General features: G+C 45.7%; 1 protein-coding gene across 3 annotated transcripts in view; it reads left to right on the top strand.

The window, feature by feature from the left end:
* The window catches only part of plekhn1 (pleckstrin homology domain containing, family N member 1), a 47,247-nt gene that overhangs the window by 8,037 nt on the left and 24,258 nt on the right, over positions 1-14,952 (top strand). For all 3 annotated transcript variants that reach the window (XR_008725912.1, XM_055659593.1, XM_055659592.1), the window contains exons 3-6: positions 8,308-8,454; positions 9,684-9,764; positions 11,037-11,124; positions 13,372-13,511. Coding sequence is in view for 2 of the 3 variants with exons in the window: in XM_055659593.1 (XP_055515568.1) it covers positions 8,308-8,454; positions 9,684-9,764; positions 11,037-11,124; positions 13,372-13,511 (456 nt within the window). In the remaining variant the exon portion in view is untranslated. The remainder of the gene's footprint in view (positions 1-8,307; positions 8,455-9,683; positions 9,765-11,036; positions 11,125-13,371; positions 13,512-14,952) is intronic.

Here is a 14,952-nt window from a genome sequence, read left to right as displayed (position 1 = left end):
TTGTTCCACTACAGACCAGGGTCAATTCACAGCAGGCAATAACTCTATAAACTGGAATGGGCTGACGGCGTTTTGAATTGGGAACCTTCTTCAGTCTGAAGAAGGGTCTCGACCCAAAACATTGTCTATACATTACCCCTCCACAGTTAAGTTTAGTTTAGAGGTACAGTGTGGAAACGGGCTCTTCAGCTCACCGAGTCCGTGCCGATCAGTGATCACCCATACACTAGTTCTATCCTACACACTCGGGACAATTTACCGAGGGCCAATTAACCTATCCTTTGGAATGTGGGAGGAAACCGGAGCGCCTGGAGAAAACCCACGTAGTCACAACGAGAACGTATAAACAGCATGCATACGGCACCTGTAGTCGGGATCGAACCCGGGTCTCTGGCGCTGTAATGCAGCAGCTCTACTGCTGCGCCACAGTGCCGCTCATTTCATTACTAAGTCAGCGGAACCCTCTCAGACTGTGAATAAACCCAGGAGTGACAGACCTTTCTCTAACATGGAGAAAGGAATGTGTTTACAGCAGCACACATTCCAACTTGGCAATGAAAGCTGCCAAACGAATAATATCGCCCAGAAAGAAAGCTGCTGATCCTGAAAATATGAAGTGCTGGAAAGATTCAGCAGGTCAGGCAGCCAACGCGAAGGAAAACAGTAAATAACTAGTGTCCAGATTGTTGCTTCTCTTCCTGAGGATTCCACCCCCGAGATGCTGTTTCTGGAGTTGTCTGTTTGTTTGATTTCGTGTGGGAAGTTGTGACCAGTCTGTAACAGTGAATGGCCTCAGTCAGTCACTTCCTGCTATTGCCTCCTACCCCTCCTGCTTTGCCTGAAGAATCCGTTTAGTTTAGAGATACAGCGTGGATACAGGCCCTTCGGCCCACCGAGTCTGTACCGACCAGAGATCCCCGCACATTAGATTTGAGCTTTGGAGCAAAGAGGTCCTTCTGCATTTGTATTGGGGCCCCGGTGAGACCACACCTGGAGCATTGTGTGCAGTTTTGGTCTCTTAGTTTGAGGAAGGATATCCTTGCTATTGAGGGAGTGCAGCGTACGTTCACCAGGTTAATTCCCGGGACGGCGGTACTGTCATATGATGAAAGCATGGAATGACTGGGTTTGTATTCACTGGAATTTAGAAGGATGAGAGGATATCTTATAGAAACATATAAAATTATTAAGGGATTAGACACGCTAGATGCAGGAAACCTGTTCCCAATATTGGGGGAGTCCAGAACCAGGGTCCATAGTTTAAGAATAAGGGGTAGGCCATTTTCAACAGAAATGAGGAAAAACTTTTTCACCCTGAGAGTTGTGAATCTGTGGAATTCTCTACCTCAGAAGGCAGTGAGGCCGATTCACTGGATGCATTCAAAAGAGTTAGATAGAGCTCTTGGGGTAACGGAATCAAGGGATATGGGGAGAAAGCAGGAACGGGGTACTGATTGTGGATGATCAGCCATGATCACATTGAATGGCGGTGCTGGCTCGAAGGGCCAAATGGCCTACTCCTGCACCTATTTTCTGTGTATGTATATATGAACCCTATTCTACACACGCTAGGGACAATTGACACATACACCAAGCCAATTAACCTACAAACCTGTACATCTTTGGAGTGTGGGAGGAAACTGAAGATCTTGGAGAAAAATCACGGGGAGAACGTACAAACTCTGCACAGCCAGCACCCGTGGTCGGGATTGAACCTGGGTCTCTGACGCTGTAGGGTAGAAACTCTACCACTGTGCAGCCTTGTTTTAAATTTACCCAAAATAAATGAAAGGAAGGAATGATATTATTTTCATGATCTAGGTTCCATAAATGCTTTGGCTTCAATAAGATCGTATTAGAAGGTGGTACAAGGAATTGCATGGTAATTAAAAAATGGTATTAAATGGTAACTTGAGCAAAACACAGTGCTGGAGGAACTCGGTGGGTCAGGTAACATCTGTGGATGGAATGGGCAGACGCCATTTTCTGTCAGGACGCTTCGAAGGGAAGTCGCTGTTGGGCTGAAAGAGACGTGGCAGTTAATTTGTGTGCAGTTTGCTCTCGCAACTAACGTGGGTTAAGGGGTAAAAATCGACTTGGACCCCTGTTCATTGAGCTGGTGGCTCTAGGTCATGACATTCTCTTGCTGGGATCCCATTCCTAATCCAGCTCTTGGCTGCCAGTTGTGGATTAAACTTGGTTGGGAGCTAGTGCTGGGAAACTCCTGAAGAAAGAGAGAAAATCATAAGTGTTCAATCTTCAATGTTCAATCTTTCTGCTGGCTGGTTAGCACGCAACAAAAGTTTTGCACTGTACCTCAGTACATGTAACAATAAATAAATCATCAGTCTGAAGAAGGGTCTTGACCCGAAACGTCGCCGATTCCTTCTCTCCATAAACTGCGTCGCCCACTGAGTTACTCCAGCATTTTGTGTCTACATTCAATAAATAAACTGAACGGAGTCAAACGCATTGGTAGCAATGTACGCAGCAGATTATGAAATTTGTAAAGGGAAAGGAGATGTTTAGTGATGCAATGTGGAAACGGGCCCTTTGGCCCTTGGAGTCCACGCCGACCAGCGATTTCCCCCACACACTAACGCTATCCTATACACTAGGGGCAGTTTTACCATGATACCAAGCCAATTGGCTTATAAATCTGTACGTCTTTGGAATGTGGGAGGAAGCCAGAGCACCCGTAGAATACCAGGTCACGGGGAGAACGTGCAAACTACTTGAGGGCCTGTCCCACTTGGGCGTAGATGGCGTGCGAGGATTTTGGAAATCCCAAAATTCCGGGGCGTCACGTGCTACCGCGGGTCACTGCCTACTCCACCACGCGCCGTGCATGCGTAATGCGCGTCGTGTCCCATAAATTATGTCACGTAAATGACGCGCAAATAATGCCCAAGTGCGACAGGCCCTTTACAGACAGCACCCGCAGTCGGGATCAAACACGGGTCTCTGGCGCTGTGAGGCAGCAACTCTACCGCTGGTTACTGTGCCAACGTTTTGTCATTCTATGTATGCCTTCTGTGTGGACAGATATGATTATTGTTGGTATTTAATTTATTATTGTCACGTGTACTGGAATAACCAGACAAATCAACCAAGATCTAAATACAATCAAGAAATACGCAAGTGATTAGCTTTTCGCTCCCTTTAATGGTGTTTGAAGTGAAGAAAGGGAAAGGCTAATCAGCTGTATATTGCTTGATTGCACTCGGGTGCGGTTTGCTTTGCTCAATGATTTGGGTTCAAGGTAGAATTTACCCATCTTGAGTTGGAAAGTTGCGTTTCAAATTCCTCGAACGTTAATCCAGTCCGACGCTCCAAAACAGAACTGAGGGAATACTTTAAATGGCAGCAGAACTATCTTTTAGATAGGATTGTGATTGAGTCCTCAACTATTGGGGCCATGTTAAAGATCCCATGAGGAAGAATGGATGCGGTACAGTGGTGCAGTGGTAGAGTTGCTGCCTTGGTGCAGCGCCAGAGACCCAGGTTTGATCCTGACCACATGTGCTGCTTATATGGAGTTTGTACATTCTTCCTATGACTGCATGGGTTTGCTCCAGGACTACAGGTCATAGCCTCTGAATTAAAAGAAGTTCTTTTAGGAAGCAGATGAGGAGAAATTTATTTAGTCGGAGGGTGGTGAATCTGCGGAATTCTTTGCACAGAAGTCTGAAGAGGCCAAGTTAGTGGATATTTTTAAGGCAGAGATAGATTCTTGATTGGTACAGGTGTCGGAGGTTATGAGGAGAGGGCAGGAGAATGGGGTTGGGGGAGAGATGGATTGAATTGTGTAGATTTGATGGGCTGAATGGCCTATTTTTACTCCTATTCCTTATGACCTTAATCCAAAGACATACAGGCCCTACACTGTCTTGTAGGCTAGGTGGCTTCAGCTAAATTGTTCCTAGTGTGTAGGATAGTGCTAGTGTACGAGGTGGTCGCTGGTCGGTGCAGATTTGGTGGTGGACTGAAGCGCCTGTTTGCACGCTGTATCTCTAAAGTCTAAAAGAAAGCTCTGAATGGAGTCCTGGTCAATGTATCCATCAGCCAGTAATCGCCAAGATTAGATTACATGATTATTTGTAGAACATTGAACATCGAGTACAGCACAGGAAAGAGCCCTTTGGCCCACGTCTATGCCAAATGCAATGCTAAAATCATCTGTCTGCACATAATCCACTTCCCTCCTTTCCCTGCATATCCATGTGCCCATCAAAATAGTTGGGCACCATATCTGAGGAAGGATGTACTGGCTCTGGAGTGGGACCAGAGGAGGTTTACAAGAATGATCTCAGGAATGAGTAGGTTAACCTATGCTGAAATTTTGTCGGCACTGGGCCTGTACTCCAGCCTGCATTCGCTGGTGTTTAGAAGAATGAGGGGGGACCTCATTGAAACATACAGGATAGTGAAATGCGTGGATAGTGGATGTGGACAGGATGTTTCCACTAGTGGGAGAGTCTAGGACTAGAGCTCATGGCCTCGGAATTAAAGGGTGTTCTTTGAGGAAGGAGATGAGGAGAAATTTCTTTAGTCGGAGGGTGGTGAATCTGTGGAATTCATTGCCACAGAAGGCTATGGAGGCCAAGTCGGAGGATATTTTTAAGCAGTGATATATAGATTATTGATCGGTATGGGTGTTGGAGGTTATGGGGAGAAGGCAGGAGAGTGGGGTTTGGAGGGAGATATAGATTAGCCGTGATTGAATGGCAGAGGAGAGACTTGATGGGCCGAATGGGCTAATTCTACTCTTATCACTTATGACCTTATGACTTTTAAACACCATTATTGTAGCTGCCTCCAACGCCAGCCCGGGTGGCATATCTGCTACCCACCTGTATGTGAATTAAAAAAAAAAAAACGTGCCCAGCTCATTTCTTTTAAAATTTGTCACTCTCATCTTAAATCAATGTCCTCCAGCCTTTGACATTTGCTCCCTGGGAATTCTGTGCTGTCTTAAGGCCCTGTCCCACTTTCACGACTAAATTCACGACCTTTTTTATTCGTGGACATTTTTCATCATACTAGAAAAACGCCCCGATCTACTTGATGCCTACGACAAGCATCTACGGCTAGCATCACGGCCGGCTTACGACCTTGTGACGACCATGCTGCGAGTATGAGTCGAGGGCAAACTTGGCAGAGGTCGTGAAACTGGGACAGGCCCTTTACTGTTTCTGTATCTCTCATAATTGTATATATTTCTATCAAGTCTCCCCACAATCTTGGACGTGGCAGAGAAAACAATCCATGTTTGTCCAGCCTCTCCTTGTATCTAATGTCCTCTAATCCAGGCAGCATTCTGGTAAAACCTGTATGCTGTTGTGGGAGATTTATGAATACAGGCTCTTTGGCTTTTCCTTTAAGAATAACATTCTTAAAGGATAGGACAGGCTAGATGCAGGAATAATGTTCCTGATGTTGGGGGTGTCCAGAACCAGGGGTCACAGTTTAAGAATAAGGGGTAGGCCATCAGATGAGGAAAAACATTTTCACCCAGAGTTGTGAATCTGTGGAATTCTCTGCCACAGAAGGCAGTGGAGGCCAATTCTCTGGATGTATTCAAGAGAGAGTTGGATATAGCCCTTGGGGCTAATGGAATCCATGGGGAGAAAGCAGGAACGGGGTACTGTTTAGGATGATCAGCCATGTTTTCTATGTTTCTTTGCGAACTCCCACCACTTGCTGTCTGCTGTTTAAACTCCCAACAGGAGGCAGAGGCCTCCCTTTGCTGCCTTGAAGCCAGATGTTGGCCAGAGAACATCTGCCCAACCTCTCCAGTATCTGGCCCACAGCACACTTGGCCAGGCAACGGGTCTCTCATGCAGACCAGATGCTGCACTAATTATATTTGGGTGGGACCCGCATCAATTTTCGAGCTAAAATTGAGAGGCCGTCTTGGCTAACATTCTGTGCACTGTTCCCCTACATTCCGGACACACCTGCACTCTCCGTAGTTCCAGAGTTTGTCAAACTCTATTCATTCCCGATCCATCCCCGAGAAGGCACACGGCTTATTTGTTAAGTTTACTTTAGTTTAGAGATGAGGCGAGGAAAACGGGGGGCCCCTCTGGCCCAGCGGGTCTGTGCCGACCTGCCGATCACCCATTTTATCCCACAAACTAGGGACAATTAACCTACAAACCTGCACGTCTTTGGAGTGTGGGAGGAAACCGGAGCTCCCAGAGAAAACCCACGCGGTCCCATGGCGAACGTACCAGCTCCACACAGACAGCACCCGTAGTCGGGATCGAACCTGGGACCCCGACGCTGTAAGGCAGAAACTTTACTGTTGTACCACCGTGCTGCCTGAGCTAATTCACAAAATGTCTCATAGTTAGAGGCGTGCAGCTTGTTGGGTCACTGCCTAGGTGCTTGAAACCTGGGTTCAATTCTGACCTTGGAGACTGCCTGTGTGGAGTTTGCAGGTTCTCCCTGCGACCCTGTGCCCTTTCCCCGGGTGCTCCACTTTCCTCCCAGGTTTCAAGGTCATGCTGGCTGGTCGGTAAACCAGCCTCTGCAAATTGTTCTCTGAGTGTGGGCGAGTGGTAGAATCTGAGGAGTGGTGAGAATTAGAAAATGGGTCTAAAGTAGGATTAATGTGAATGTGTGGTTGATGGTCGGTGCTGACCCGTTGGGCCGAAGGGCCTGTTTCCGTGCTGCAACTTGCAGAGACTCTAAAAAATCAAGTCGTCTTATCGGTTTTCAGAAGAACTTTGTTCTTCACCTGAAGCGTAGCTGGGATTTGAACTCGCGGGTGATGGAAACTGAGACATTCACCCTGAAGTGAGCAGCTCTCTACTAAACCTCTCAGAGCAATGGAATGAGAGCTGGATAATGGGATTAGGTCTAAATGCAAGGGCTGAATTCCTAGTTCATTTGAACCATTAATCCTCCTTTTGATTTAAAATAAAAACCAAACAAGTTTCACACATTGTAGTGATACCTATTAGTTATGAACATGAACTGAAGAGCCTTCCTAAATTCCATGGGCTTGGCGAACCATAGAGAGGAAGCACCTAAATAGGCCATTCGGCCTGGCGTTTTCATACTGACCCTCAACACCCATTTACACTAACACTACTTTAACTTGTTTTAGTCTCTCCATATTCCCAAGAGTTAATCTAGATTCTACCATTCATCTGCAGTTCAATGGTTCTATATTGCCAGGAATGCACTGCAGAGTTAAATTGTTTTTGCACAGCTCACACATGCACGAGTCACAATATTTTGGCGCCATTTACAAAACTGAGCAAGTTAAAAACGTGTTCGATGTTCTGTAGCGGCCAAAATCCTCTTAAGCCCCAGGCTGCTGCAGGGTCTCCTTGACAGGCTCAAAGGCGCTGGAGGCAATACCCTGTTGCCTCTCCTACTTGCCCACCCCTTGCGTCTGTTGTCGCCAGCAGTCTTGAGGCTCTCAAGGGCAATGGTAAGAGAATTGTTACCGTCAACTTAGACCGAATTAGTGGACCTCCGCAATGGTGTATTTCTGGGGCTTGAGTCTTTTGAATTTTATTATTAGTTCAATTCAGGGTTGTTTTTTAGTTTTTATTATTTTGGGGAAATTGAGTGTTTTCATCTCGAGATGCATCAACTTTCAGTTTCTATGGTTGAACCCAACTTGAAATCAGTACAAGTAACCGTGGTAAACATCAATCACTCTCTTGACTAGGATAATTTCCTTAAAGTAATCCTAGGCATCTCTTGCATATTGTTCCATTTCCGTACGCACTTTGATTCTTCTGGCCGTTTTCATTGCCGTCGTACCGCTGACCAAACTTCAGGCTGATGGGTGACACGAGAGACTGCAGGTGCTGGAATCTTGAGCAAAAGACAAAGTGCTGGAGGCATGCCGTGGGTTCGGCAGCAACTGCGTAGGGAGATGCTGCTCAACCAATTGAGTTGGTCCATCCTTTGTGTTCTGTTATAAATTGTCAGGTTAATTCCAATACCAAATATCTTTGTTTAGTATGCAATGGTTGGCATATTCAAGAGGAGAAGAGAAGACATTATGTTGGGCTGTGATTGATTACCAAATAATTGAAGAGCCTATGTATAGCAAGGAACTGCAGATGCTGGTTTAAACCAAAGATAGACACAAAATGCTGGAGTAACTCCGCAGGACAGGCAGCATCTAGAGAGAAGGAATGGGTGATGTTTTTGGATCGAGACCCTTCTTCAGACTCTAAGATTGATTTGTGATTAATCCCACTGCTGATTGTCAGGTGAACTGTGGGACTTTTTATCTGAACTCTTTTATCTGATCTTTTATTTATTTTTTACCATCAGGCAGCAGAGCAAAATGATCAATGTGAAACAGAGAGAACCCTACTCTCCAGTTCCATCAAGGAATGGGATCAAAGTGGGATGAAGCAGGAAGATTTGGGGAAAATGATCCATTGCTCCAAGGTCAAGATCAGTCGCCACTCCTGCAAGGTAAGAAGTCTTAAATGAAGCACAAAGATGCAAAGTGCTGGAGTAACTCAATGGATCAGGCAACATCTGTGGAGAACATGCATAGGTGACATTTTAGATCTGATCCTTTCTTCAGACCCAATGAAACGTCACCTATCCATCTCCTCCAAGAGAAAGTGCCTGACCTGCTGAGTTACTCCACCGCTGTGTGTGTTTTTTTTTTTTTGTGAACTGGCATCTGCAGTTCCTTGTGTCTACATGGAGCACGGATGTTTCTAATTGGCTGGTTTCATGTATGGGAAGTCTGGTGGAAAGTGCCTAAATATTGGGAATGTTCAATGGGAAATGGAGGAGGGAAGGAGAATCAGACCAGGACGCAGGATGTAAATCTTGATATTTTAGGTTTTTGACTGTTGTCAGCACTCTTTCATGAGTCGGAGTAATGTTCATAATTCATAAGTTATAGGAGCAGAATTAGGCCATTCGGCCCATTGACTACTCCACCATTAAATCATGGCTGATCTATCTTTCCTCTAAACCCCATTCTCCGGCCTTCTCCTCATGACCCCTGTTGCCGTACTGATCAAGAATCTGTCAATCCCTACCTTAAAAATAGCAATTGATGGCCTCCGCAGCCTTCTGTGGCAATGAATTCCACATATTCACCACCCTCTGACTAAAGAAATTCCTCCTCGTCTCCTTTCAAAAGTACGTTCTTTTATTCTGAATCTATTGCCTTTGGCCCTGGACATTGCCTTTGGCCCTGGACATTGCCTTTGGCCCTGGACATTGCCTTTGGCCCTGGGCCCAAGGGTCTGCTCCATGCTGCATTACTAAACCAAACTAAGCCAAATGAAGCAAGCGACGGGATGTGCAAGAAGAAACTGCAGGTGCTGTTTTTTTTCACACCGAAGGTAGACACAAAGTGCTGGAGTAACTCAGCGGGTCAGGCAGCATCTCTGGAGACGAGGAATAGGTGGGAAGGTTTGATAGCTCTACACAATTACTCATCGACAACTAAAATTCTTTAAATGTAAGTTTAGAACTTGTGTGTTATTTTATTAAGTGTGGGATTTCATAGACTGATTGTTCCAGTGAAACTTGATCTCTTAATTTAAACCAACAGAAGATCTAACCCCAGTCACTTGCGTCTGGTGTAGTGTGTTGAAATTTGTTCGCTGAGTGTGTTCCAATACAGTGTTTAGTTTGGTGGCTGCTGCTGACAAAGGGATCTGTCTCTCTCCTTACAGGATATCTATGACAGGCGTTTGGTGCTCTTCCCAAACCACCTGCTTATTCTCTCCGAAGACTTCCATGGTTTCACTTATCAGGTAATTCTTAGTTAAACTTGACAATGGAGTTATTTATTATTCTTTCATGGGTGTAAGCCTTGCAGGCAAAGCAGTCCGCGCCCTTCCCCAACTGCCTTCTACCTTGAGCAGCTGCAGTCATAGCGGTGAACAGGTTTGGTGTGGTTTAGAGGCACGGCATGAGAACAGACCTTTGCTCACCTGACGGTAGACACAAAGCTGGAGCAAATCAGCAGCTCAGACAGCGCCTCTGGAGAAAAGGAATAGGTGATGTTTCGGGTTGAGACCCCTCTGCAACATCCAGGTTTAGGAACAGCTGCTTCCCCTCGGCCATCAGACTAAACTCAACTCAAACAACAATCTGAACTTTCTTGCACTTTATATGCGTATTTATGTGTGTTGCTGCAACTCTAAAACTAAATTTGGGACAATTTACAAAGATCAATTAACCTACAAACCCAAAACATAGAGAGATAGTGTGGAAACAGGCCCAACCTATGTCCCCTAGTCCTCGATTTCCCTACCCTGGGCAAAAGACTCTGTGCATCTACCCGATCTATTCATCTCATGATTTTGTACACCTCTGGAAGATCTCCCCTCATCCTCCTGTGCTCCATAGTATAGAGACCCAGCCTACTCAACTTCTCCCTATAGCTCACACCCACTGGTCCTGGCATCATCCTTGTAAATCCTTTCTGCACTCTTTCAAGCATGACAATATCTTTCCTATAACATGGTGCCCAGAACTGAACACAATATTCTAACTGCAGTCTCACCAACGTCTTATACAACTGCAATATGACCTCCCAACTTCTATGCTCAATACCCTGACTGATGAAGGCCAAAGTACTAAAAGCCTTTTTGACCACCTTATCTACCTGCGACTCCAACTTCAAGGAACCACACACCGTGCCAAAATAAAGCAAGACGTTAGTGCAACAATATAATTCAGAATTTATTTTTTAGATCGCAGTTCAAGAGATGGTCTATAATGGTCCATTGTCAGGATAGGATCAAGGTTGTGTAGGGCTGGTTTAAGAACCTGGCTTGTTGGAATGTAGCCGTTCTTGCTCTTGGTGGTGTGGGACTTGAGGTTTCTGTACTTCCTGCCCGATGGTGGCAATGAGAAGAGGGCATGGCCCTCTAGATGGTGGGCACCCTTGATGATGGATGCTGCCTGCTCTATTGAGACTGTGGCTCTTGTGGATGGGTTTTTGATGGTGGGGAGGGCTGTGCCTGTGATGGACCTACCAGAAGCTATATGTAACTCCATCTTCTCCATTCTATTGACAGGGGATGCTGCCTTTAGCGGGGATCTCGGTGCACGCTGTGGACAGATCGGGCGACACTTCAGGCCAGCGCCACGCATTTCAAATAACAGGTGAGCAGCCAATGTCCAAATGAACCAATGAAGGTACCATTCCACTTTATCCAGAGCGGCACAGTAGCACAGCAGGTAGAGCTGCTGCCTCACAGCGCCAGGGACCTGGGTTCGATGCTGACCACAGGTGCTCTGTGTGGACTATTCACGTTCTCCCTTTGACCGCGTGCGTTTCATCCTGGTGCTCCGGTTTCCTCCCACATCCCAAAGATGTGCAGGTTTGCAGATGAATTGGCCTGTGTAAATTGAAAATATTACCCCTAATGTTTAGGGGGGGGGGGGGGCGAAAATAGCATCACCTACAACTAGTGTGATCGGGTGATTAATGGTCAGCATGGACTCGCCGGGCCAAAAGGCCTGTTTCTATACCATATCCTTAAACTAAGCTAAATAGAAAAATCCTTTATAATTGAAGCATTAAGCATTTGTTAAATATCATAGTGAACAGAGATTTTACAGCAAAAGTTTCTGTTTAAAGAGTGATTGGACTTGATTGAAGATTGAACCAAATTTTAGTTTAAGCATTTAGTTTAACATTTTTTTTTTTAAAATCCTATTTCACCCTCGCCCCAACTCGTGCAGTTAGGTTCCCTGGTGTCCATTAATCACGGAGACCTTATCAATTATTGCTTTCATTGTGGTTGTGTCGAGATGATTCATATTTTTGCAAATGTATTGCGTCATATCAGTTACACAGAGCATGAGTCGGTCTTGGTGATGACAACTTTTGCCAGTGATTTGCAAAATTAATCCTAGATGGATGTGCAAACTGTAAAATAACCGTCAAGAGTTTTATTGTCATGTGTCCCAGATAGAACAATGAAATTCTTACTCACTGCAGCACTGCAGAATATGTAAACATAGTACACTGTAAACAATATAATAAACGAGAGAGAGAAAAACGTTCAGTGTCTGTGTGTGTGTATATATATGTATATATTTTGTGTGTATGTACACATGCATTTATCTATATAGACACACACGTACACGTAAATAAACAAACAATAATAGTTCAAAAAGACAAAACCAATTCTATGTCATTCAGAACTTATTTGGAGGTTGCCGTGTTTAATAGCCTGATGGCTGAAGGGAAGAAGCTGTCCCTGCACAAGAGCGTAGTTTGAGGCTGGAATCTTATCTCGCAATTGAGACGATGATGCAAAAACACTTGAGGACTGTCCTTGTTGGTCAGTGTTTATTTTGAGCTCCTCTGTGTGACTGGGGTCTTGTAATCTGCTGAATGATCCCTTATCTTGTAGAACTCCAGTTGTTCAGTAACTCGCTTGGCCTGTTCAGTGGTACATTAGTAACTAGCTCTCGGCTGATCTCAAACAAAGAGCCAATTTGTACAACAATTTGTGGATAGACACAAAATACTTGAGTAACTCGGGGGGGGTCGGGCAGCATCTCTGGAGAAAAGGAATGGGATGATGTTTTGGGTCAGAACCCTTCTTCAGACCTTATTTAAGTCTTAAACTCGAAACGCCACCTATACAGTGTTCTGAATGACAAAGGTTCAGGATGGGATGGCAGATGATTGCGCTGAATGACCACTCGCCCTACAATCAGTCTGAACAAAGGTCCCAACCCAAAGCGTCATCTGCCCATTCTCTCCAAAGATGCAGCCTGACCCACTGAGTTGCTCCAGCACTTTGCATTTTGCTCAAGTACCCAGCATCTGCAGTTCCTTGTGTCTCCAAGATAGTTTCTGTAAAGTTAATCCTCAAACTGTCTGAATACTCTTAGACCTATCTGGTTCACTAATGGAAAGAGATGCTGTCATCCATGCCCATGTAAGATCTTCATATGACTCCAGACTCGTTTAGTTTAGAGATACAGTGCGGAAACAGACCCTTTGACCCACTGAGTCTGCACTGACCAGCGATCCCCGCACATTAACACTGCCCTACACCAGGGACAATTTTGCATTTATGCCAAGCCAGTTAATCTACGAACCTGTACGTTTTTGGAGCGCGAGTAAAAACCGGAGATCTCGAGGTCTCGGGGAGATTGTACAAGCTCTGTACAGATAGCACCCGTAGACGGGATCAAACCCATGTCCCTGGCTCTGTAAGGCAGCAACTCAACTGCAGCACTCCCCTCATTGATGTGGTGGACTTGTACTTGGCCTAAGAGGCGATCAGGAGGTGGACAATAAATAACGTTCTTGCATCTGATGCCCATGTACTCGTCAACAACATGCTGCTTTCTATCTGATCATCCACCTACCATTTATTGTGATTCCAGGCCCATTGCTACACCCTTTTACTGTTTACTGCTCAACTAAAGAGGAAGTGAAGGAATGGCTTTATTACCTTGGAAGGCAGAGGCAAGAGAGCAGAAAGATACCAGGAACATCTCGGGTACCCACGTCGAGGAATACTAATGTAAGTATGATTTCAGTTGTCTCTTCACAGGAATGTGGGGGATTCTTGCTTTGAGGAACTGGGATCCGGTGCAATCACCTCCAGCACAATAATGGCTGTGAGTTCAGGGGAGAACCAGAGACCGGGCGTTTCTTGCAACTAATAAATGTGATTAATTGCAAAGCAGCAATAGAGCCCTCTAAACCTATCCTATCCGTGCACCTGTCCAAATGTTTCTTAAACATTGCGGTAGTCTCAACTAACTCCTCCCGCAGCTTGTTTCATATACCCACCACCCACCACCCTATTTTCCTCGTGACACCAACATGTTCACGGTGGCGCAGTGGTAGAGTTGCTGCCTTGCAGCGCCAGGGACCCGGGTTCGATCCTGACTACGGGTGCTGTCTGTACGGAGTTTGTACGTTCTCCCCACGACCTGCGTGCGTTTTCTCCGAGATCTCCAGTTTCCTCCCACACTCCAAAGACGTACAGGTTTGTAGGTTAATTGGTTTTAGTACAGATTGTAAATTGAAAATTGTCCCTAGTGTGTGTCGGGTAGTGCTAGTGTGTGGAGATCGTTGGTCGGTGCGGACTCGGTGGGCCGAAGGGCCTGTTTCCATTGCTGTATCTCTCCAAACTAAACTAAAGTCCACCAGCTCAGACTGAATGGCCCAGACAGAGCAGCAGGTTTCAGGAGAAAACTAATCACGTGCTGGTGTGTGCAAAGGGGTCAAGTATGTTTTACCCTGAGGTGGTGTTTGCCTATAAACTCGGGAACCTGAGCCCTGCTATGCCCGAGGCCTCTTTCTCACAAAGACCAGTCTCCCCTGCAAACCGGCCTTATCTCCGGTTTCCTTTGTGGCGAACTTAAGCACAAGGCAAGCCTTTCCAGGGCTCGGATTACTGAGCCTTCCATCAGCTCTCCACCTTAAATGACTTTGGGCTATTTGAGAAGAGCAGAAAGAAGATTATTCTAGGTGTGTCGTCCATGAGGTATCTTCCATTGTCACTGCCGGGGTATGGGAAGCGGTAAAGAAACGGGTGCATCAGTTATTTATGTGGCCCTGATGTATCAATAACTAGTTCTTTGCTGCAACTACTGCAAGGTTCTCAAGGTAATCCGCAGGCTGCCATGCATCATTGTTTTTTTTTTCAATCGGGGACTATTGTGGCCTTGAACCACAGGGAACTCGATACCACAATGGGCTACAGTGTGGATGTGAGCAGTTCTGCAGAGCAAATGTAGTTTAATTTATATAGACACCAAATGTTGGAGTAACTCAGCGGGCCAGACAGCATCTCTGGAGGGAAGGAATGGATGAAGTTTCGGGTCGAGGCTCTTGTTCAAACTGAGAGTCGGGGGCGACGAAGTTTAGAGATATGGAAGGGTAAGGTGTGAAAACGACAGATCAAAGCAGATGATTCTAAGGAAATGCAGAATTGTTCATCGTTGGCTGAGGGG

The sequence above is a fragment of the Leucoraja erinacea genome, chromosome 30 (assembly GCF_028641065.1).
Source record: "Leucoraja erinacea ecotype New England chromosome 30, Leri_hhj_1, whole genome shotgun sequence".
Taxonomy (NCBI): domain Eukaryota; kingdom Metazoa; phylum Chordata; class Chondrichthyes; order Rajiformes; family Rajidae; genus Leucoraja; species Leucoraja erinaceus.
Note: the sequence above shows the minus strand (reverse complement) of the source record. Positions and strands in the feature narration are given on the sequence as shown.